The 25,219-nt window shown below is 41.4% G+C and overlaps 1 protein-coding gene across 4 annotated transcripts in view; it reads left to right on the plus strand.

Moving 5' to 3' along the window:
- SNX10 (sorting nexin 10) overlaps window positions 1-25,219 on the plus strand; it is a 74,705-nt gene that overhangs the window by 28,655 nt on the left and 20,831 nt on the right. For 3 of the 4 annotated variants that reach the window (XM_058527466.1, XM_058527472.1, XM_058527486.1), the window contains exon 2: window positions 18,473-18,519. In XM_058527466.1, the coding sequence (XP_058383449.1) occupies window positions 18,496-18,519 (24 nt within the window). In that variant the 5' untranslated portion in view covers window positions 18,473-18,495. Of the gene's footprint in view, window positions 1-2,424; window positions 2,564-18,472; window positions 18,520-25,219 lie in introns of those variants that run through there. The other variant, XM_058527479.1, reaches the window with a different exon arrangement.

A 25,219-nucleotide genomic window follows, 5' to 3' on the forward strand; every position in this document is an offset into this window, starting at 1 on the left:
TACACAAACCTAGATGGTATAGCCTGCTACACACCTAGGCTACATGGTACTAATCTTACAGGACCACCGTCGTATATGCAGTCTGTCGTTGACTGAAATGTCGTTACGCAGCACATGACTGTAATCTATTTTCAGTCTTTATAGTATAGAGTTCCCTATTCTGGACTTGCATGTGAATGAAGTTGTATAATATGTGGACTTTGTGACTGACTTCTTTCTCTTAGCGTGATGTTTTCAAGGTTCATCCGAGTTGTAGCACGTATCAGTACTCCATTCCTTTTTATTGTTGAATAACATTCCATTGTCTGGATATACCACATTTTGTTTATCCAATATCCAAAGGATAGGCATTTGGGTTGTTTCCACCTTTTGGCTATTATGAATAATACTGATATTTATGTACTAGTTTCTGTGTCACATGTGTTTTCATTTCTTTTGGGTATATACCTAAAAGTGGAATACCTGGGTCAAATGGTAAGTCTTTGTTTAATCGTTTGTGAACCTGCCAGACTGTTTTCCCAAGTGGCTGCACTATTTTATATTTCCACCAGCAGTGTATGAGGGTTCCAATTTCTCCACATCCTTGTCAACACTTGTTATTATCTGACTTTTTTTAAATTGATGTCTTAATAGTTTATAACATTGTGAAATTTTTGTTGTACACTTTTGTTTGTCGATCACCATATTATCTGACTTTTTGATTCTAGCCAACATATTGGGAATGAAGTGGTATCTCATTGTGATTTTGATTTGCTTTCCCCTGATGACTAATGATGTCAAGCATCTTTTCATGTGCCTATTTCCCCTTTATATATCTTCCTTGGAGGAATGTCTAGTCAGGATCCTTTGCCCATTTTTTAATTGAGTTATTACTTTTTACATTATTTTCCCAGCTTTATTGAGGTATAATTGACAAATAAAATTGTAAGATATTTAAAATGTACAATGTGGTGATTTGATATACATATGCATTGTGAAAGGATTCTCCCATGGAGTTAATTAACACATCTGTCACCTCAGTTATTTGCCTCTTTTTTCTTTTGGTGAGAACATTTAAGTTCTACTCTCAGAAAATTTCAACTATACAATACAGTGTTACCAACTATAGTCACCATGTTGTACATTAGGTCCTTGAGTCTTTTTATTATTGAGTTGTAAGAGTTCTTAATATATTCTAGATACAAGTCCCTTATCAGGTATATGATTTCCAATTATTTTCTCCCATTCTGTGCTCTGTCTTTTCACTTTCTTGATGGTGTCCTTTGAAGCACAAAAGTTTTTAATTTTCGTGAAGTCTAACATCTATTTTTTCCTTTTGTTGCTTATGCTTTTGGTGTTATATTTAAGAATCCTTTGCTAAATCCAAGGCCATGAAGATTTGCCTCTATGTTTTCTTCTAAGAATTTCATTGTTTTTGCTCTTGCATTTAGGTCTTTGATCTATTTTTAGTTAATTTTTATATATGCCATAAAATAGGGTCCAACTTCATGCTTTTGCATGCGGCTATCCAGTTGTCCCAGCACCATTGTTGAAAAGACTATTCTCTTCCTATTGAATGTTTTTGGCACCCTTGTTAAAAATCAGTTGACCGTAGATGTATGGGTTTATTTCTGGACTGTCAATTCTATTCTTTTGATTTATTTGTTTAACCTTGTGCCAGTCCCACACTGTCTTGAGTACTGTTGCTTTGTAATAGGTTTTGAAATCAAGAAGTCCTCCTACTTTGTTCTTCTTTTTCAGGATAGTTTTGACTATTCTGGGTCCCTTGCAATTAGATATGAATTTTAGAATCGGCTTGTGAATTTATACAAAGAAGTCAGCTGGGATTGTGATAGAGATTGCGTTAAATCTGTAGATCAGTTTGGGGAGAACTGCCATTTTAACAATGTTGAGTCTTCTGATTCATTAACATGGGATGTTTTTCCATATATGTAGATCTTCTTTAATTTCTTTCAACAATGTTTTGTAGTTTTCAGAATATATGTTTTGTACTTCTTTTATTAAATTTAATGCCAGGTATTTTATTCTTCTGATGCTATCCTTCAGGTAGTGTTTTGATGGGCAGTCATGGTAGGACTTTTGCAAAGTCCTTTTACCGGGGGAGGGGTAAAGTAAGCGGAGAGTTGAAAAAAATATCTCTCCAGTTGTTGGCAGGAGAGAAGAGCAGGGCATTTTCTGCTGTTCTTCAGGAGGCTGTGTTCTCAGGTCTTTCACAATGCTGTGGCAGGGCAGTGAAGGATATATCAGCCTCTAAAGAACTCTATATCCCCAAGTACTAGTGGTTTTCCCTCTTTCCCATCCTAATCAAAACTGTGTGTAGAGAGAAGTCAAGATGGTGGCGTAGGTAGACTCTGAACTCCCTTCCTCCCATGGACACAGCCAATTTACAACTACTCTTAGAAAAATTGCCCCTGAGAGAGAACTGAAAACTGGATAAGGGGAACCCCTGCAACAAACGACAATCCTAATTGAGGTGGAAGAGGCAGAAATTCTCTTCTGGAGAGAAAAAAACACCACCTTCACAAGCCGCAGTGCTTCACGGCCGCCAGGGAGCAGCCCAAAGGTATGCAGCCCTCCCTGGAGGAGTGGGGCCCTGAGCCAGGGACCGTGCCCGCTATAGGCATTTTTTGGACTCGGCACAACCAAGATGAGTAGCATAATATCTAGTTTTGCTGGATGCTAACAACGTCTGGGAATACTCCCAGAAAAGCTGGGACACAAAAAATTAAAGCTGGCTCTTAAAGGGCCCACAGGCAAACTCACCCATTTCGGAAAGCAGCCTAAAATCACCAGAAAGAAAGGTGCACAGGGGCTGGCCTGGTGGCGCAAGCAGTTAAGTGCGCGTGCTCCGCTGCGGTGGCCCAGGGTTCCCCGGTTCAGATCCCAGGCACGCACCGACGCACCGCTTGTCAGGCCATGCTGTGGCGGCGTCCCATATAAAGTGGAGGAAGATGGGCACGGATGTTAGCCCAGGGCCAGTCTTCCTCAGCAAAAAGAGGAGGATTGGCGGATGTTAGCTCAGGGCTGATCTTCCTCACAAAAAAAAAAAAAAGAAAGATGCACAGTCCTTTGGTGAAAAGAGACTCACCTGATAGGCTCTGGGTGCATCTCAGTGCGAGGTGACACCTCTCCAGGGACTGGGACATTGACGGCGGCCATTGTTGTGGCCTGGTGTGGGCGTGCTGACACAGACGCTGGCAGACACCATTGGAGTTCTCCCTGGGGCCTGCTAGCCCAGGTTCTGCCCCACCCACTAGAGCACTGATTTAATCCAGCTCAGCCAGGGCAAGCAGCCCACCCTAGGGACTGGCCCCAGCCAACAACAAGCCCTCAGGAAACTTGTGGGCCTGCTAAGCAAGCTGCCTGGATTCTCTGCACTCTGGCAAGTGGGTCCACCTCTTTGGGGTAGGGCGTGTGCAAGGAGCGGGTGGAGAGTGTGGGGCATTGGTGGAGTGTGTGGGGCTCCTGCCTTGGAGTGACTAGGTCCACTCCAGGGGTTCGGGGCACACTCATGGGGCAGGACTGTGTGGACTATGTGTGTGGCCCTGTGTGCGGCAGGGCTTGTCAGCTGCAGAAGACTTGTGCTTCTCAAAGAGCCACATAGGGGATTGGCCCCATCTTCCAAAGCCTGAAACAATTGGGTGCTCCTGTGCCTGAAGCCAGCCCCACCCAGCTGCAATCCTCAGAGAGCTGACAAGAGCCTTACGGGCTGGAGGCTTATAGCAATTGTAAGCCCCTGAGCCTAAAAACCAGCCACACTGGTGGCTTACTCGCTTAATAGAAAAACTGCAACAGGAATGTGCTATTAGATCTTGCAGCCAACTGTGCTGGGGCTCCCCACACCCGATAAAAAGACTGAAGGGCCCACAACAACTACATGGAGCTGAGCATTACAACCAGCCAAACAGGGGGACAGATCAGCCTCCCTGGGCACCTATGGCAAGAGCAACCCTGCCACAACAGAAGGACACACGCAGCCCACACGGGTCACTCCTGGAACATTTGGATCTGGTGACGAGAGGGAAGCACACTGCTGGGCCTCATAAGGCATCACTTATATAAGGTCACCTCTCCAAGATCAGGAGACATAGCTGACCTACCTAATACATAGACACAAGCACAGGGAAAGAAGCAAAATGAGGAGGGAAAGGAATACGTTCCAAGTAAGGGAACAGGACAAAACCCCAGAAAAGGAACTAAATGAAACAGAAATGAGCAATCTATCCGACAGAGAGTTCAAAGAGTCATAAGGATGCTCACTGATCTTGGGGGAAGAATGGATGAACTCAGTGACAACGTCAACAAAGAAATGGAAGATATAAAAAAGAACCAATCAGAAATGAAGTATACAATACTGGAAATGAAAAATTCACTAGAGGGACTTAAAAGCAGGGTAGAGGATATAGAAGAACGGATCAGTGAGCTGGATGAAAGACTAGAGGAAATCACCCAAGCTGAACAGATAAAAAAAAAAAGTTAAAAAGCATAAGGACAGTCTAAGGGACCTCTGGGACAATATCAGGCGCACTAACATCCGTGTTATAGGTGTCCCAGAAGGAGAAGAAAGAGACAAAGGGGCAGAGAATCTATTTGAAGAAGGAATAGCTGAAAACTTCCCTCACCTAAGAAAGGAAACAGACATCCACATACAGGAAGCACAGAGAGCACCAAACAAGATAAACCCAAAGAGGCCCACACCAAGACACATCATAATTAAAATGTCCAGAATTAAAGATAAACAGAGAATCCTAAAAGCCACAAGAGAAAGACAACAAGTTACATACAAAGGAAACCCCATAAGGCTTTTGGCTGACTTCTCAGCAGAAACCTTACAGGCTAGAAGAGAGTGGCATGATATATTTAAAGTACTAAAAGGAAAAACCTACAGTCAAGAATACTCTACCCAGCAAGGTTATCATTCAGAATGGAAGGGGAGATAAAGAGTTTCCAGGAGAAGCAAGAATTAAAGGAGTTTATCACCAAGAAACCAGTCCTACAAGAAATGCTAAAGGGACTTATTGAAGGGGGAAAGAGAAGACCACAAATAGGAAAAATTATCTATTTCCATGATAAGAGCGTAATGGGTACAAACACACAAAAAAGAGGTTAGATATGATATCAAAAACATAAAATGTGGGAAGAGAGGAGTAAAAGAGTAGAGCTTTCAGATAGCGGTCAAGCTAAAGAGACCATCAACTTAATATAGATTGCTATATACGTAGGTTACTATATATGAACCTCATGGTAATCACAAACCAGAAACCTATAATAAATACACAAAAAACTAAGAGAAAGTAACCCAAGCATAATACTAAAGAAAGCTATCAAACCACAAGGGAAGAGAGCAAGAGAAGAAGAAAGGAACAGAGAAGAACAGCTAAAACACCAAGAAAAAAAGTAAAAAAAGTCAGTAAGTACATACTTATCAATAGCTACTTTAAATGTCACTGGACTAAATGCTCCAATTGAAAGGCATAGGGTGGCTGATTGGATAAAAAAACAAGACCCATATGTATGCTGCATACAAGAGACACAATTCAGACCTGAAGATACTCACAAACTGAAAGTGAAGGGATGGAAAAAGATACTCCATGCAAATGGCAATGGACAGAAAGCTGGAGTAGCAATACTCATATCAGACAAAATAGACTTAAAATGAAGACCGTAATAAAGAGACAAAGAAGGGCACGGCATAATGATCACGGGAACAATCCAACAAGAGGATATAACACTCGTAAATATTTATGCACCCAATGTAGGAGCACGTAATATATAAAGCAGTTATTAACAGACATAAAAGGAGACATAGACAGTAACACAATAATAGTAGGAGACTTTAACACTCCACTTATACCAGTGGATAGATCATCCAAACAGAAGATCAATAAGGAAACATAGGCCTTAAACAACACACTAGAACTGATGGACTTAGTAGGTATATACAGAACATTCCATCCAAAAACCGAAGAATATACATTCTTTTCAAATGCACATGGAACATTCTCCAGGGTTGATCACATATTAGGCCGCAAAACAAGTCTCCATAAGTTTAAGAAAATTGAAATAATACCAAGCATCTTTTCTGACCACAACAGTGTGAAATTAGAAATCAACTATAGGAAGAAAACCAGAAAAGCCACAAATATGTGGAGATTAAACAAAATGCTACTGAACAACGATTGGGTCAATTAAGAAATCAAAGGAGAAATAAAAAAATACCTGGAGACAAATGAAAATGAAAATACAACATGCCAGAATTTATGGGATACAGCAAAAGCAGTTCTAAGAGGAAAATTTATAGCAATGCAGGCCCATTTCAACAACAAGAAAAATCTCAAATAATCCAACAGTGCACCTAAAGGAACTGGAAAAAGAAGAACAAACAAAGCCTAAAATCAGTAAAAGGAGGGAAATAATAAAAATCAGAGCAGAAATAAATGAAATAGAGACTAAAAAACAAATAGAAAAAATTAATGAAACCAAGAGCTGGTTCTTTGAAAAGATAAACAAAATTGACAAAACTTTAGCTAGACTCACCAACAAAAAAAGAGAGAAGGCTCAAATAAGTAAAATCAGAAATGGAAGATGAGAAATTACATTGGACACTTCAGGAGTACAAAAGATTATAAGAGAATACTACGAATAGCTATATGCCAACAAATTGGATAGTGTAGAAGAAATGGATAAATTCTTAGAATCATAAAACCTTCCAAAATTGAATCAAGAAGAAATAGAGAATTTGAATAGACCAATCACCAGTAAGGAGATCGAAACAGTAATCAAAAACCTCCCCAAAAAGAAAAGTTTAGGACCAGACAGCTTCCCTGGTGAATTCTACCATTCAAAGAAGACTTAATACCTATCTCTATCAAACTCTTCCAAAAAATTGAAGAGGAGGGAAAGCTTCCTAACTCATTCTATGAAGCCAGCATTAGCCTGATACCAAAACCAGACAAGGACAACACAAAAAAAGAAAGTTACAGGCTAATGTCACTGATGAACATCGATACAAAAATCCTCAACAAAATACTAGTAAATTGCATACAACAATGCATTAAAAAGATCATACAGCGTGATCAGGTGGGATTTATTCCAGGGATGCAGGGATGGTTCAACATCTGCAAATCAATCAACGTGATACACCACGTTAATAAAATGAAGAATAAAAATCACATGATCATCTCAATAGATGCAGAGAAAGCATTTGACAAGATACAGCATCCATTTATGGTAAAAACTCTGAATAGAATGGGTATAGAATGAAAGTAATAAATGTAATAAATGCCATATGTGACAAACCCACAGCTAATATCATCCTCAGTGGTGAAAAATTGAAAGCTGTCCCTCTAAGAACAGGAATCAGACAAGGATGTCCCCTTTCACCACTCCTATTCAACATAGTATTGGAAGTCCTAGCCAGAGGAATCAGGCAAGAAAAAGAAATAAAAGGGATCCAAATTGGAAAGGAAGAAGTGAAACTGTCACTGTTTGCAGATGACATGATTTTATATATAGAAAACCCTAAAGAATCCACCAAAAAACTTTTAGAAATTATAAATGAATAAGGTAAAGTTGCAGGATACAAAATCAACATACAAAAATCAGTTGCGCTTCTATACACTAAGAACGATGCAGCAGAAAGAGAAATTAAGAATACAATCCCTTTTACAATTGCAACAAAAAGAATAAAATACCTAAGAGTAAACTTAACCAAAGAGGTGAAAGATCTGTACACTGAAAACTGTAAAACATTGCTGAAAGAAATTGAAGGCAACACAAAATGGAAAGATATTCCATGCTCTTGGATTGGAAGAAAACTGTGTGTAGTGGTGGGGGAGGGGGAAGGGCAGGAAGTGAGTAGCTGAAACTAGATAGCTCTTGGTTAACAGGAATGCAATCTGATTGGACTAATTTACACTAATACTTAAATTACTAATACCCTTCCCCCAACTTCTGAGATTTATCTGCTTTTCTAAAAGAGGGAAAGGAGTAGCCCAGATGCATCACTGGCTAAGAGAACCTTAGTAGCATAAAAAGGGAAGGAGACCTTTGGGGAAGTGCGCAAAATATTTTTGGATTTGATCTGGGAGGTTAGGGTTGTTTTGCAGAGAGAGGATGTCACAAGTTAGGAAATCCAGTATTACCTGTGTGCCTGCTCCAGTGGTCAGCTCCTCTCTCCTACATCTGCTTTTTATAGGTTTTTTCCTTCAATTCTGTTTATTCTAGTCATGTTTTGCTATCCCCCGGTGTCTCTCCTTAGTGTGTGCATGAAGGGAGGTAGAGGGCAGGTCCAACATGCACATGCCTGTGTGTCCATAGCATCTCTAAGTCTAAGGTAGCACTTTTCCTAAATGCCACCAAAATAGTTGTGAGGTTAAAATTCTCTATATTTTTTTCTTGTTCCTGGATTTTAAACTCTAAATTTGGCCTAGCATCATATTCATGACCATAAATGGAACCCACATGTTGCAGAGATTAGTAAGTTAGTGGTTTCATTGTTTTATGTACTATGAACTAGTATTTTTTTAGATTGCTAATACACTTTAAATAGAAATCTTATCCTCTTCAATATGTTTTTTTCTTTTGTGATAAATGATGGAAAAACTTAAATGGTAACTTTGTGTCTCCAACTTTAACTGAATTTCAGATTTCTCCTTGTTTTTCCATTTTGGTTTGCCTTTTATAAGTCCTAAGATCAGACTGAGGAAGAACAGCTTGGGCCTGGTTTACAGATGGTTCTGCACACTCTGCTGGCCCCCCTCAAAAGTGCATGGCTGCCCTACTTCAGTCCAGTTTTCATGGTTTGGTGCAGCTCTTTTTTTTTCTTTTTGGTTGAGCTCTTTTGATTGCCCAAGTTGGGATCTCCCTCAAGCTACCTTGAGTAAAGTGGTGCATGGTGTAAAGATATATGCACCCCTATGTTCCTTGCAGCATTATTCACAATAGCCAAGACTTGAAAGCAACCTAGGTGCCCATCAAGGGATGAATGGATAAAGAAAATGTGGTATATATACACAATGGAAAACTACTCAGCGATAAAAAAGGATGAAGTCTTGCCACTTGTGACAACATGGATGGACCTTGAGGGTATTATGCTAAGTGAAATAAGTCAGAGGGAGAAAGTCAAATAGCATATGATCTCACTCATAAGTAGAAGATAAAAACAACAACAAACAAACACATAGAGACAGATTGGATTGGTGGTTATGGGAGGGGAAGAGGGGAGAGAGGAGGGCGTAAAGAGTGATTAGGCACATGTGTATGGTGGTGGATTGTAATTAGTCTTTGGGTGGTGAACATGATGTAATCTACACAGAAATCGAAATATAATGATGTACACCTGAAATTTATATAATGTTATAAATGTTACTGCAATAAAAAAAGAGTCTAAATAGTAAAAAAAAAAAAAAAAAAAAAAAAAGGCTCCAGGCAGCCCTGCAGACTTCAGCAGCTGAAACCAGCTCCTATAATTCTGGTGGCCAGTTTCTTTAAATCTCTCAGGATCTTTTATCTACATCATGGCTTATTTTAAGTATAAGCTCTGGTCCCTCAGAACTCCAGCTGTGACATCATTATACCTCCCCTTTCTCTTTGATCATTCCCTAGCCCCAGGTCCCAGAGAACTGCCAAGTCTTGGGGGTGTTTCCTAGTCCAAATACGCGGAGGGAGCCAGGGCCCAGCCCTTCCATCTTTACACACTGTGCTGTACCTTAGGCACCTGACTAACCTGTGGATTGGCTTCCCTGAAGTCAGATGCCCATCACTGATGCTGTCACCTCTGTCTGAGGAGCAACCCCCGCCCCCGCCGCCCCCCGCCCCAGGTGATACCAAGCGGGGCTACCTGCAGAGCTGCCCTCCAGCAGGACCGTGGCGGGGAGCTTTCTCCTAGAGGAGATTTGGGAGGGCCATGGTCCCCCTGCAGACCTGCCCAATGCAGTGCAAAGGACTTAAGTAGTACCGAGAGCAGGTATGAGAAAAACTGGCACTAAAGTAAACTTTGAATTTAAAATAATCTCGCTGATGGCATATCTTTATGAGATGAGGGTAAGAAGTCAGTGATTTTTTAAATAGGAAAATTGCTGAACATCATGGGAGGAAATGAAATAAACACAGACAGTGAAATTGACTTAGCTGTTGTTTTGTTTGGAGGGGAGAATAATAAAAGTAATTGAGTACATTGTTTTACTTTCTTTTTAAAAATATATGGGTTTCTGACTTTAACAAATGCCTTGTAAACTTTTGGAAAAATACAGAAAAGAAGGAATAAAACCAGCCAGAATCCCACCACTCAGAAATGACCCCTGTTAACTTGTCATATGTAGGCTCCAGTTCTTAAATAAATAAGTAAAGAAATAAAAACACACACAAAAAAATCACTTAATACTTCTTGAACAGTCCCTATCATTTAATATTCTTCAGTAACATAATTTGCAATGGCTATAAGGAGGTCTATTATGCAGCTCTACCATAATTCATTTTTTTTTTTTTTTGTGAGGAAGATTGGCCCTGAGCTAACATCTGCCAATCCTCCTCGTTTGCTGAGGAAGACTGGCCCTGGGCTAACATCTGTGCCCATCTTCCTCCACTTTATATGGGACACCGCCACAGAATGGCTTGACAAGCCATTGCGTCGGTGCGTGCCCGGGATCCGAATTGGGGAACCCTGGGCCGCTGCAGCGGAGCATGTGCACTTAACCGCTTGCGCCACCGGGCCGGCCCCCATAATTCATTTTTTTAATCTACTAATTATGGAAATTTAGGTTTCCATTTTATTTGATTAAAAAAAAAACTGCATTGTGAACATTCTTTCATACAAAAATTTTTTGCACACGTCTGACTAATTAAGTTGATTTCCCAAATATGGAATGATTGAGTCAAGGAACAGAAGCAATTTAAAATGCTTTTGAAACATATAGACGAACTGTCTTTCAGAAATATTGACATTGCTCACATTCCTACCAGCAGCATTCAGTCCATTCCTCATGATTCTTGCCAGCAGTGGATATTATCATTAAAGAAAAATTCTAGCTTAATAGACTAAAATATGGTATTTTATTTTTATTTGCACTTCTGTTTATAGCAAGGTTAAACATTTTAAATAGATTATTGATCTTTTTTCAAATTTTTATTTTTAATTGTGGTAAGAAACATAAAATTTACCATTTGCCCATTTTAAGTGTACAGTTCAATAGTGTTAAATGTATTCACATTGTTGCGTAACAGATCTCCAGATCTTTTTCATCTGGCAAAACTGAAACTCTATACCCATTAAACAAGAACTCTCTATCTCCCCTTCCACTTAGCCCCTGGCAACCACTATTCTTTCTGTTTCTATGAGTTTGACTACCTTAGAAACGTCATGTGAGTAAGTGAAATCATCAAGTATTTGTCTTTTGTGACTGGATTACTTCACTTAACATAATGTCCTCAAGGTTCATCCATGTTGTAGCATGTGTCAGAAATTCCTTTGTTTTTAAGGCTGAGTAATATTCCTTTGTAGATACATACCACATTTTGCTTATTCATTCATCTGTTGATAGACAGTTGGGTTGCTTCTATCTCTTGGCTATTGTGAATAATGCTGCTATGAACATGGATGTACAAATATCTCTCTGAGATCCTGCTTTCAATTCTTTTGGATATATACCCAGAAGTGGGATTACTGGATCATACAATAGTTCTATTTTTGATTTTTGAGGAAACTCCATACTGTTTTCCACAGCAGCTGCACCATTTTACATTCCCACCGGCACAGGGGTTCCAGTTTCTCTGTATCCTCACCGATATTTGTTTTCTGTTTTTTTAGTTGTAGCCATGAGGCAATAACTCAATGTGGTTTTGATTTGCATTTCCTTAATAATTAGTGATATTGAGCATCTGTTCATATACTTGTTGGCCATTTGTATATGATCTTTTTTTTTTTTTTTTGCGAGGAAGATCAACCCTGAGCTAACATCCATGCCAATCTTCCTCTTTTTTTTGCAGAGAGAGACTAGCCCTGGGCTAACATCTGTGCCCATCTTCCTCCAGTTTATATGGGACTCCGCCACAGCATGGCCTGACAAGCGGTGCCTCAATGCGCGCCTGGGATCCGAACCCGGGCTGCCAGCAGCGGAGCATGCACACTTAACCGCTGTGCCACGGGGCCAGCCCCTGTATATGATCTTTGGAGAAATGTCTATTCAATTTCTTTGCCCATTTTTAAATCAGGTTATTTGGTTTTTTGTTGTTGAGTTTGACCTTTTTTGTTTTTGTTTTATGAGTTGATTATTGATAACCTTTGCTCACTTTTCTACAGGAATATTCTTTGGTACAGATGTGTAAGAACTTGTCATAAATTAAGAAATATTAATGTTTTGTCATATATATTCTAAATATTATTATATGACATTTGTCTTTAAATCCATTTTGAAACACACAGCAAGTTTAAATTTTCATGTGGTCATATCTATCACTATTTTCTCAAAATTTTTTCTATTGTTTTTATGTTTACATGAGGGTCGGGAGATATTTACTAACCATAGTACTGGGACCAGTTCCTCTGGGTGTCCCAGAGGACTCTTTGGGGCCTTCAGTGCCCTAAGGCATTTCACAGCGCAGCACGACAGCCACAGCATAAACTCCCTGGCATGACCAGCCTTTCCCCTGCTAGGCAAGGAGCTGTTGAGACACAGGGGTGGACAGAACACAGCGTCCTCCTCTGTGCACACTGGAGGAGCCACAGCTATAAGACTTGGTGCAGGTGGGAGGAGATTCTCCTCTTAAAGGGGAGGCGATAAGCTTTTGAGAACCTCAAATCAACACAGCTCCTGGGTGCCCCTGGAAGCAGCCACCCCTCTCCTCCCACCTTCTTAGATACCTCTGAGACTGACCCAGGCTATTCAGCCAGCCCCTCAGTTGGGCCCTCTCAAGTGCTCACTGGGGTTCCTACCTCACATCCTTTTTCCCTCAGTACCAAGGCTTTTGTCTAACTTGCTTACAATATAGCCCTCTGTGGAGGCAGAATTGTGATAGGAAAGGAGCTGGGTGACTGATGCCTTTCCCTAAGCACAGTTTTCCCAGAGTGGAGTCTCTTCAACATTAAAAAGGTAATATATTCTCCTGATGGCTCTAAGACTACGGTGAAAATGCATTGGAGGAAGCAGTGTCAAAGCAAGATGGTGAGACATGGAGAGAAACAGAAAGATGGTATCTTGTTTACTTGTTTACTTCCTCCACCCACCCAGCTTGTAGGCCTGTCCCCAGCCTCAAGCCCCCAGCTCTTGGAACCTGGCTACATCTCTAGTAGGGAGAAGAGATTAAGTGTATTTTGTTCGAGGGTTGACTACTCCTAACACAGCAAAGAAAAGAAAGATATAAAAGTTGTTTCCTTATAAAAATACGCTCATCTCTCCTTACTCAAAGAAAGGCCCTACCCTCTGTGGGGTTAGTTATGAATCTACCTACACTTTCTTCTAGGAGCATGTGAGATTTCTCTTGGCTTCTGTGTTGGAAATACAGAAAAACATGTCCATTTGGTTTATAAAATTGCATATTGTTGGGGCCAGCCCCGGGGCCTAGTGGTTAAGTTCGGTGCAGTCTGCTTTGGCGGCCCAGGTTTGGTTCCTGGGCACAGACCTACACCACTCGGCGGCGGCCATGCTGTGGTGGTGACCCACATACAAAACAGAGGAAGATTGGCACCTATGTTAGCTCAGGGTGAATCATCCTCCAGCAAAAATGGGGAAGACTGGCAACAGGTGTTAGCTTAGGGGAAATCTTCCTCAGCAAAAAAAAAAAAAAAGTATATTGTCACAATTGGTCAATAACTGTATAGATTTTCAATAAAACCAGTTTCATTCAGTTTAGGATGTCCTTGTGGCTTTGATGTAAATTCAAATCTCATTTAATGATTAACAAATTTGTTGGGTTAATCAGCCTTTGACACGAGATGGTAGGAAAACCCAAAACTATGCTACTTAAATCTCACCCCCCCCCATTTCCATTTCAAAGAATGATATAAACCATATTTATTCCTTATTTCACCATTGGGAAAAGTATGTAATCCTTTCTCGCCCCACCCACATATATAGTCTGTAAACCCTTGGTCAGTTGTTTGCTTGTCAGAGAGGAGACCACCCAGAGGTGTACAGATCGAGCTTAGCATCGCACAGGTTTTTTCCTGTTGATCTAAGAAAGGGGCTTATTAAGGTATAGAATTGAAAGTGCAATACTTGATTGCTCCATAGCAGGGGTCTGCAAACTACTGCCACCTGTTTTTGTAGGTAAAGTTTTACTGGAACCTAGCCATGTCCCTTCAATTACTGATCATCTGTGGGTGCTTTATCGCTACAAATTGCAGACTTGAGTTGTTGCAGCAGAGACTGTAGGGCCTGCAAAGCCTCAAATATTTACTATCTGGCCCTTTACAGAAAAAATTTGCCGACCTCTTCTCTGTAGAATTCTATCTTAGTTTCACAGACATTTTGTATTTTATAGAAGAAATATGCCAAGGTGGAAAATAGAGGCACTTTTCTCCATAAGTTTCTGGTTCTAGCAAATCATACTCTCAAGGTGGTGATAGAGTTGTGAAGACACCTGCTGAGTCTCTCAGATGAGTCTTTGTAGTTTCCCAGTAGGGGGACAACCTGTATAACTGTCATCTGTGTGTACCCAACTCTAACCTTAACAACAGGTTTGAGAAGTCATCCGTGTTGTTTGGAAGGGTGGTGAGATTTAATAATTCTTGGGAGGAAGGTGAGTGGGAAGGAGAGTAGATCTCAGTGGGTGACCATCCAGGTATGTTGTGGTTCCCCAGTGGTGGGGAGATAAAATGCTCCAAAGACAGCCTTGTTGATGGTCACCTGGAGGCAGATTTCCATACTTGTTGGCATAAAAGTCTTTCAGTGAGGCAAGAATTCTCTGTGTACATTATTATGACAGACACATGGGCTAGTCTGGGGAATTTGGAAATCTCAACAAATCTAACATATTATTAACCCACCAGGAGGGTGTAGTTTTTTTAGGGGGCAATTTCTGATTAGCAGCTTTGGTTTGCTAAATTATAGACAAGTGACCTTTTATCTCAAACCATACTATTGTGCTATCATTTAATTTCCTCATCTCCATTAGTAAATGCCATGGCAAGGTCTAGTACCAAATAACATTTTTTATTGTGTTATAAAAATAGAGTCTCTTCATACATTTGAATCTGCTATTTATTTTACATGACATAAAAATCTTCTGTAATTTATGTTAGAGTCAGTATTTCTTCTGATAGAATTTTGGTGTTTAATTTGTTTTAAACAATTGTTACTTCAAAAAGTATACAATTAATTTGTGTTAACTGGAAAAATTCAAACAATATGGAAGTGTGTGGAGTAAAAAATGAAAGTGTCCCCTCCCCCCATTCCACTATACCAATTTAAAATATTAAAGGTTTACCATGTGGTTCTCTGGGATGTCTTGGAACTGGTTTAAACTTTTCAGTTTCCTACTTTCATGGTTTGACTTGGTCTGTAGCATCTCAGGTAGCCAACACCCTATTAGAATTGCCAAGTCCTTCTGCCTGAGTGGGAAAAGCTCTAGCCCTTTGGGGAGAATAAAGACCCAAACTTTGAACTCTTTGTTCATATCACACAGTCATGGAGGCAGCCTCGGGCAGTGGAAAGAATAGGATTGGGAAGCACACTGGCTTGAGTTGAAACTGGACCTGAGCTCTCTCACTCGCTGTGTGACCTTAGGCAACTTAATCCCTCTGACCTTCTGTTTTCTTACCTATAAAGTGAGGACACTCAAATCTCCCTCACAGGATGGTTGTGAAGTTTAATTACACAAGGAAACACAGATATGCTGTGTTGGAGAAATTCAATCAATTAGGGGAGACAGAGAATATACAAATATTATGATGCAAATGAGGTTAATGTTAACAGGGGACCATACAACACACTGTGCTGTGTTATGGGGCAGAGAGCTGGGGCAGGAGAGGGGAAGTGATTTCTGAGCAGAATCAAGGAGGAGGAGCAGGAGTTTGCAGGGAGATCTGGAAGGGGTGAAGTTATGAGGGCAGACGACCCGCCTGATCAGTGTTTCAGCTGTGTGGAGCAGCATGGTGTGTGTAGGTAGGAAACATGGTCAGAGCCTGAGATGGATGCAACCCACGGTCCAGCTTTCATTGGATGCCGGAATCCCTTCAATAACTGAATTCTTGATCTGCTCCTCCTTCTAGCCTCCGCCCCTTTGCACATGCCAGTCCCTCTGCTTACAATGTCTTTTTCTTTTTGCATTCCTGGCTAAATTACACCATCCTTTAGGCATCAGCTTAAGTGCCACTTTTTCAGTAAAGCCTTCCCTGGCGACACTCTTCCCCTCTCCCTCCCCCTGATTTAGTCTCTCCATTCGTATAACAGGGTGTTGTTTCCTTTCATATCATTTCCACATTATAATTATGAAGTCATCTCACAAGCCCTGAGACTGCTCTACACTCCACTGCATGTCCCATTCCTAGTCCAGCTCATGGCACATCGTGGGAGCTCCATAAATATTTACTGAGTGAATGCACGAATGAATGAATTCCCCCCTCCCCAATTATGACCCCAGACTATCTTTCCAATCAAATCCCCACAGACCCTCTCTGTCTTAGCTTCTTGTGGCTGCCATAAGAAATTACTACAAACTTGGTGGCTTAAAATAACAGAAATTTATTCTCTCACAATTCTGGAGGCCAGAAATCTACAATCAAGGTCCCGGCAGGACTGTGCTCCCTCTGAAAGCTCTAGGGGAGAATCCTTTCTTGTCTTTTCCAGCTACTGGTGGCTCCAAGTGTCCTTGGCTTATGGCTGCATCACTCCAGTCTCTGCCTCTGTCTTCACATGGCCTTCTCTTCTGTGTGTGTGTGTGTTTTCTCCTCTTCTGTCTCTTATGAGGACACTTGTCATTGGATTCAGGGCCCATCTACATGCAAAGACCTTTTTCCAAGTAAGATCACGTTCACAGGTTCCAGAGATTAGGATGTGGACATATCTTTTTGGCAACAATTCAATGCATTCCACCCTCCATGAACCCTTTCCCTCAGCTGATCTGGCTTGGTCACCATCTCTTGACTCTCCATCACGCTTTTTTCTGTCCTCTATGCATGCCATCTGTTCCTCCTCTTTTCGTGAACATTGAAATTCCCCTGTTCTCTGTGGGTCTGCTGCCTACCCCAGGTGAAAGGAACTTCTTTCCCCTTGGAAACCCGCCTGCTGCTCCTGGTGTGGTTCACTCGCCTCCTGTGGGACTTCTTTCCTCTGCCTGTGGTGGGTTTTCTCCTCCCCAACACCATGTAGGACTGGAGGCCAGAGCTAGTGTTCTTGCTTCCTTGTATTCCCTACAATGCCAAGGATGTTAGTAGAGACTCAGGAGATATTTTTGGATGATAATGAATTATCTGGAAAATGGGGTCAGACTTATATTATCAAAATAAAGGCAAATAGTAGTGACCACGCAGCCATAGGCTACTTTTCGGTTGTAGGAGTGCATATGCCGGCATATGGTCAGGGGATTTTAATCTTTTTTGTCAGGGAGCAGGTGTCAACTCCAGAAAGCTTCTGTAATAAATGGGAGTTTAAAGAACAATAGACAACCCCAGGGACATGCAGGGCCTGGAATCAACTGACAGGCTGACTGCTCTGACTGGAAGGTCAGAATCAGGGTCTTGACCTTCATCCCTCTTTTTTTTTTTTAATATTTATTTTTGTGAGGAAGATTAGCCCTGAGCTAACATCCGTTGCCAATCCTCCTCTTTTTGCTGAGAAAGATTGTCTCTGGGATAACATCCGTGCCCATCGTCCTCTACTTTATATGGGATGCCACCACAGCATAGCTTGATAAACGGTGCATTGGTCTCTGCCCGGGATCCGAACCCCCGAACCCTGGGCCGCTGAAGCGGAGCTCGTGAACTTAACCACTACGCCACCAGGCCAGCCCAACCTTCATGCCTCTTGAGGCCACACCACCTCATCTCTGAACTCTGGATTAGTTTAAACGTCACAGGAATGACCTGTTCCTTGAAAGTTGGGGTTGTTGGTAAAACCATCAGGGCTGTTCTCAGTGGTAGATCCCTTTGGCCATCTTTTCCATTCTCTTCATCTCACTGTCAACTAGCATCCCATGCCACCCTTCATGGCCTCTTTGCTCCCCCACATCTCCAGCCTCCTCTGATTCACCAAGGCTCCAATCCCAGCCTAACTCTACCTGTCCTTCCAGTTTGAGGACCTGTCATCATCTAACTGCCCTGGACTTGCCATGTCCCAAACTCCGGTCCCTGGTGAGGACTGATGTTCACCTTGGTCGGGTCATTAGTGGACAGGAGGGAGGGAGGAGCAGAGGTTCACCTTTCAGAGACTGTAGGTGGGTGGGCTCTCTTGGGGAATTTGGGTGGGAGGCCATTAGAGGCATATCTGTTTCAGTATGGAGGTTCCAGATCACCAAGTGTTGGTATCTTATTTTTCAGATTGATCGTGTCCTGTGCTGAAGATGTTTCCAGAACAACAGAAAGAGGTATGTCATCACAAATCCAAAAATAAATAATCCATGCATTCTGACTCACTGCAGATTAGTTCTTCACTCACTAACCATAAATCTGTGGTGGCCATTCAAGATACTGCAGGGCATCCTAGAGGAGGGCTCAGGAAACACCCGCCCTGCTGCCCCTACTGCCCCCATGCCCCCATTCCCCAGCACTTGGCCCTCATTCTTTGGTTCCAATGACTGAGCTGTCTCTCAGCTCACTCCCACCCACTGCTTATAAAACTAGTTTTTTCCATGACTCAGGATTCTCCCAGATTCTGCCTCCCACCCTTTGCTTTGAACAGTCTCCCTCTGGCCTGCCTTCTTGGTTTTTTCCTCTGTTGCCTCATATCTGAAGTCCCCACCTTTGGTAACAACCCAGGGGAACTGTCTGCCATTAGTTTCAGTTTTGCCCTGCTTGTTGCCTCTTGGATCTCTTGGCTTGGTTGCACACAGTCAGGGAAGACTGTCCCTTCCTGAACCCATCCTGGCCTCCCTGGCCTCCAATCCCAGCTTCCTGAGCTTGCATCTGACTGGGAGGACGGTAGGACAACCACCACACCAAACCTTTGCTGAGTGGCCCTCCCTTGGAAGTACCTGTTTGTCCTGCTCTGCCTGTTGTTGTACCACACACATCCTCGCTAAGTGAGCCTAATGAAACTGAACAGCAGCACACGGGCCTTTGTAGGGAGTATGCACACACACGGGCATACACAGACACAGTCACACGGACACACGAACCTTACTTCACCCAGCCCAAGTTTAAAGCACTAAAACAATTCATTTCAGAGAATCCATCCAGAAACTTCTTTGCTAGATCTCACATCCCTTCTTTCAGCCCTGTCTTTGGGTTCGGGTTCTCCTCAGTAGTCCAGCCCACTTCCACCCTTTAATTCCAAGCTGGGCTCCCCCATTTTCAAGTGGAATGTTTTGGTTTGTTTGTTTTTTAACTTTTTAAAATTGAATATAACATAGCCAATGTATTATAAAATGCATTAAGAACCTTAATCTTTGTGTACAGCTCAGTATATTTTCACTATGTATACCTGTGTAACCACCACTTGGATCAAGGTATAGATGTTTCTAGCACCCCAGAAGGTACCCTGTGTCCCTTTCCAGTCAGTCCCCCTAACTTCCCTCCACAGAGATAACCCCACACAATACCAAGACCAGGTATACTTTTTCCCTGTCCCTGTATTGGGACCAAGCTGCTTGCTTCAGGAAATACTTTCTCTGTGAAGTTGGCCAAACTGCAAGCCCCCACAATTGCCCTCACTTCTGACACCAATTACAAGTTCGGGGTTTCCCAAAACCATCCTCAGTTTTGATAATTCACAAGAAAGACTCACAACTCACTGAGAACTATTATACTCACAGTTACAGTTTATTACAGGGAAAGGATACCAATTAGAACCAGCCAAAGGAAGAGACACATAGGGCAGAGTTGGGAGTGGTCCAAATGCGGAGCTTCTGGTGGTACTCTCCTTATGGAGTGGGTGGCCTTACCCTCCCGGCATCAATGTGTGACAGTACGCACAAGAGAGCTTGCCTGAGCCTTTGGTGTCCAGAGTTTTTACTGGGGCTCAGTCCCACACTGCCTGTGTGGCTGACCTTGAGTCTCCATTCCTCCTGGGATTGGGTTAATAACTTTAGTCTCCAGTTCCTCCAGAGGTCACAACTGATGTAGTGTGGCCCTAAGCCGCCATCATATTCACATTAAGAAAGTCCAGTGGCCAAAGCCTGGGCAAAAAGATACTCCTGTCAGGCAGGACATTGCAGGGGCTGCAGCTGAGGGCAGAGGCCAGACCTCCCTTTGGGTAAGGTGAATTCTTCACTACACACCTGCATGAGTCTGACCACCAGGCAGGCTGTGCCAAGGGAGCAGGGTCATGCCAATTGCTGGCACAATTTCAAAGGTATATTTTAAAAGTTGTTCTCTTGAGAGGAATAACTACCAGTGAAAGCAGCAAAGACTTTTTTTTAATTAAAAGAAGCTTTTTTTTTTTCCCTTGATTGGTTTAATCACTTGATTTTTATTATAAACTCATTTCAATTAATAAAAACTAGACACAAATTTTAACGAACTATATAAAGAAAGCATTTTATTGACCTTGTGAAAGTCGTTTATTATAAATAACCATATATGGGCCAGCCCCCGTGGCCTAGTGGTTAAGTTTGGTGCACTCCGCTTCGGCGGCCTGGGTTTGGTTCCCAGGCGTGGACCTACACCACTTGTCTATTAGCAACCATGCTGTGGTGGTGGCTCACATACAAAAAGAGGAGGATTGGCAACAGATGTTAGCTCAAGGTGAATCTTCCTTAGCAAAAAATAAATAAATATATAATAATATTACAACATTAAGGAATTTTAAACTGGAAAGTCCTTCAACTGAAAAGGAAGAAAATACTATGAGGAGATAGAGGTATAATGTTCAGAAATTTACTTTACTCTGTCAGCAAGAAATAAGCATAGCAAGGCTAGATTCTGGATGTACTGTAATAAACTAATGTTCATCACATATCAGTCCATTTTCTGCATGTGGCCAGAATGACCTCCTGGCTTCTAACACATTGCTCTTAGAACAAAGTCGAAAACGTGGTTTCTGAGGCCCTGTATGATCTGACCCTGCTTCTTTCTCCAGGCTCATCTTCTGCCCTTCCCTCCACCCTAGTGCACTTCTCATTCCTTATTTTGGAGCTTATTCCTGAGACTTGAATGCTCTATGGGCTCTGGGCCCCTGGGCTTTCACAGATGGTTTTCCCACTGCCTGGAATAATCTCTCTTCCCCCAGCCTTCACACCACGTTGCTTGGCTAACTCCTCCTTATCCTTCAGGCCTCAGCTTAGAAGTCAAGAAGAGGTTTTCCTAAAGCCTCAATTATAAAAGGTATTTTTATCTCACTGCCTACCCCAACAGCACCCTGTAGTCAACGCCAGTCAGAAGTGGAGGTGGTTTCGGTTGAGCTTTTAAATATCCTAGTGGCTGGTTGTTGTTTAGTGGAAAATATTTCAGGTCCCACTGAACTGCATATGTAAGGGCTGAATGCAATATCACTGGTTGTTCTAGAATCTAGACCAAAGGGGCAGTGTGTGTGTTGTAAGCACTTTCCACTTGGCGCCCAGAGCAGACATTACGAATTAATCATGAGGTTGGCATGTGAATTGAGACCTATGGACCATCCTTGTTCAGGATTCAGATGACCCAGGAGTGACATCTCGGTTCCATCTAACTGGTAGTGCCAGCCCAGAAGTTTGGTAAATCTTTTTTTTTAAAGATTTGGAGGGTGAGGAAACAAATGCAGTCTCTCTTGTTAAAATAGCTTTATTACTGTAATAAATCTAGAGAGAGGAGAACAGGGAGTAAGAGTCTCCCTTGTTAGTTAAACATGTTCCATTTGCACATTGTTTGGAATTCCCAGGAGAGCAGTATCCGAGCTGATGGATCTTCCCCATAAAAAGGCCTTGGCATTGGGCCATTGTAAAATTAAAATGAATTCAGATTCATTCATGCATGCAACTTTAATTTACAATTAAAATATTATGGTTACATATTTTAATAAGAATAATTAGATGGACCCAACTGAATCAACTCTTCTGTTTAATGAGACAGAACCGAGAATCCTAATGAAAAGGCAGGTGGCTGTGACAGGAAACATGTTTCAGACAGTGTCTTTTGTGGAGTCAGGCGTTTTTGTTCTTTTTGTATTCTAATGTCCAGCACGAGCGATTTGATTTTTCTACATTACTAAAGACCCTTGCCTCCAGCCGCACTGAGCTCATCTTCTGTGATGTATGAATAAGCAGTTTTCTCCTGTCAGATAGTCTGTTTCAATCCAGTATTCTAGATTCTCTCGCTTCCAAGGCACGGGGTTTGTTCCTCTGCCCAGGGCTCACTTGGTGTAAATGGGACGGTCCTACCTATGTGATGTGACTGGAAGAGTGGGCTAAAACCTCGCGCGCGCGCGCGTGTGTGTATGTGTGTCGGGCGGGGGTGTTGTATATTTCCCTTGCTCCCCTAGACCATGATGGCTGAATTCTGCCTTTGGAGACATGTACCTTTAGGATAAGGTTTTTTTTCTCCTTCAAAATGTATGTACTTCATACTGGATGTAACAGCAACTACCAATTATTGACACCTTAGTGACAGTAAACCATCAGCTCTAGTGGCAGGGGATACCCTGAGCAGAGCAGACCCACGTGGGCCCTCGAGAGTTCTAGGCACCAGGAGGACCCTGCCACCAAGGGAGGGAGGAGACAGGTCCCTACAGAGAGCAATGGGAGGGATGTGCTGCTATTTTTGAATGTGTTGGCTCTAAGCTTACCACTTACATGTTCAAGATATGCTTATGCCAACTGATGGTAGCATTTTGGGCTTGCTCTAGGAAAGCATGGTTTTAATGTTGGGAAACTGATTAGAAACTGACTAGGCTGGAACCAATGAATATCATTAGGGAATATCCCATAAGCAAGGCTTCCACCTGGTGTCCTATGGTGTTAGGGACTTTGAAGGGAAGTGACAAGACAAGACAAAACACTTTCCCGCTCCCCAAAACTAAATTTGTTGTTCTTCCTTCCTCCTTCCCTCCCTGCCTATGTGATCCGATGTAATAATAGGGGAAACCGGGTATGGGACCTGTGGAAATTCTCTGCTGTCTTCACAATTTTTCTGTATGTTGAAAACTATTCTGAAATAAACAGTTTGTTTTAAAACAAATAACATTGAAATATATATGCTCACATATAAAGATTTCTAAAAGATTGTACAGTGAATAAAGCAAGGTACAAAACAGCATTTATAGCATGTTCCCATTTGTGTTAAAAATTATATATATATGCCAATTATATATATAAAATATATATAAAAGTCCTGGATAGATGGACAAGAAACTGGGAGTCCAGTAGGAGGCGGACTTTATTTTCGTAGTGTACTCCTCTGTATTTGAAATTTTGTCTCTCTCTCTCTTTCTTTAACCGCATGTGTTTTATTTTTATAATAATGAAAAAAATCTTATTTTTTTAAAGGTAGATAAATCTTAGGATATCATTATGTTAATGCTATCAGTACATGTTGAACAAATGGTTAACATTTTCACATCCATGTCTCTGATTTACTTTCACTTTCAAGTGCTGTATCTGTCCCTTTCATAAAGCAGTCTGCTGGAGATGACCTCCCTCCCTCCCTTCCTTCCTCCCTTCTTTTCTTTTACTTTCTCTGGTTTTAACTTTTTATTATGAAAATTTAAACATACACAAAGAAGAGAGAATAATATAAAGAACCAGTATGTACCTAAGGGTTCAAAATTTAACACATTATTAATTCATGACCAAGCTATCTCCCTACCCGCACCCATTTCCTCCTGCTACCACATAGTGAATTATTTTGAAACAAATTCTAGACGTTGTGTAATTTCATCATTAAATATTTCAGTATGCATTTCTAACAAATGACACTTCTTGGAAACAAACCACACTATCACACCTTAAATAATTAACATTAATTCCTTCATACCATCAATGTTCAAGTTTCCCTGATTATATTGAAAAAAAAATTATATATTTGGTTGTTCTAAGGGTGATCCAAATAAGGACCACACATTGCATTTTGTTAATATATTGCTTAAAGTCTCTTATTCTGCCTTTTCTCCTTTTGCAATTTATTTGTTGAAGAAACTGCATCTTTTGTCCTGTAGAGGTTTTCACATTCTGGATTTTGCTGATTGTGTCCTTTTAGCGTAGTTTGACACGGGTTGGCAATTATTTCTTGTTGCAAAAGATGAGTTTTTTCCACTGCATTTCCTAATGTATTATGAGATGCAAAAATGTAACTCTCCTTAATTTTAGACGCTACTTGTGGAAAGAAACTTGTGACATCATGAACTATTATAAGTCATGTAAAAAGTGGGTCTAGTTGAATCTCATCCACAGTTATCTATCCTGAAGAAAAGCTTTCTTAAAAATCATCAGTTGAGGGGCTGGCCTGGTGGCATAGTGGTTAAGTTCGTGTGCTCTGCTTCGGCAGCCTGGGGTTCACAGGTTTGGATCCCGGGTGCAGACCTATGCACCGCTCATCAAGCCATGCTGTGGCAGCATCCTACGTACAAAATAAAGAAAGATTGGCATAGGTGTTAGCTCAGGGCTAATCCTCCTCAGCAAAAAGAGGAGGATTGGCAATGGATGTTAGCTCAGAGCCAGTCTTCCTCACACACAAACACACACACACACACACACACACACAAATCATAGTTAAAAATGCCAGAGCATGGTATTTAAACACACTCTAAGCTAGAAAGTGGCAAGTAACATCACTTGTAGTATGTCTTTTAGGTTATTTGTCATAACTATTATTAGGAAATAAAGGAAGGTTACTTGATGGATTCCTTCTGCTTTTCAAGCTTGTTATTTGTAAAGAATGTAGTGTGTTAAACAGGCTAAATTTAGTTTTGAGACTGTTATGTGGGAGTGCTGAATAGAACCCTAGTGAACAAGATTCTGGTTAAATTCTGCAATCAATAGCTGTCTAGAACATTGCCTAGCAGAGTTGGTGCTCAATATATTTTAATTGAATGAATGAATGACTCTCCAGTTTAAATACATAAATATGTAAAACACTACTTTAGAATAGGGAAAAAAAATGTCCTGAGAAAGTGAGCACAAAATGAAACAAGTTTTCATTTTTGTGATAGAAAATTCT

This window comes from Diceros bicornis, chromosome 3 (genome assembly GCF_020826845.1).
Source record: "Diceros bicornis minor isolate mBicDic1 chromosome 3, mDicBic1.mat.cur, whole genome shotgun sequence".
Classification (NCBI taxonomy): Eukaryota; Metazoa; Chordata; class Mammalia; order Perissodactyla; family Rhinocerotidae; genus Diceros; species Diceros bicornis.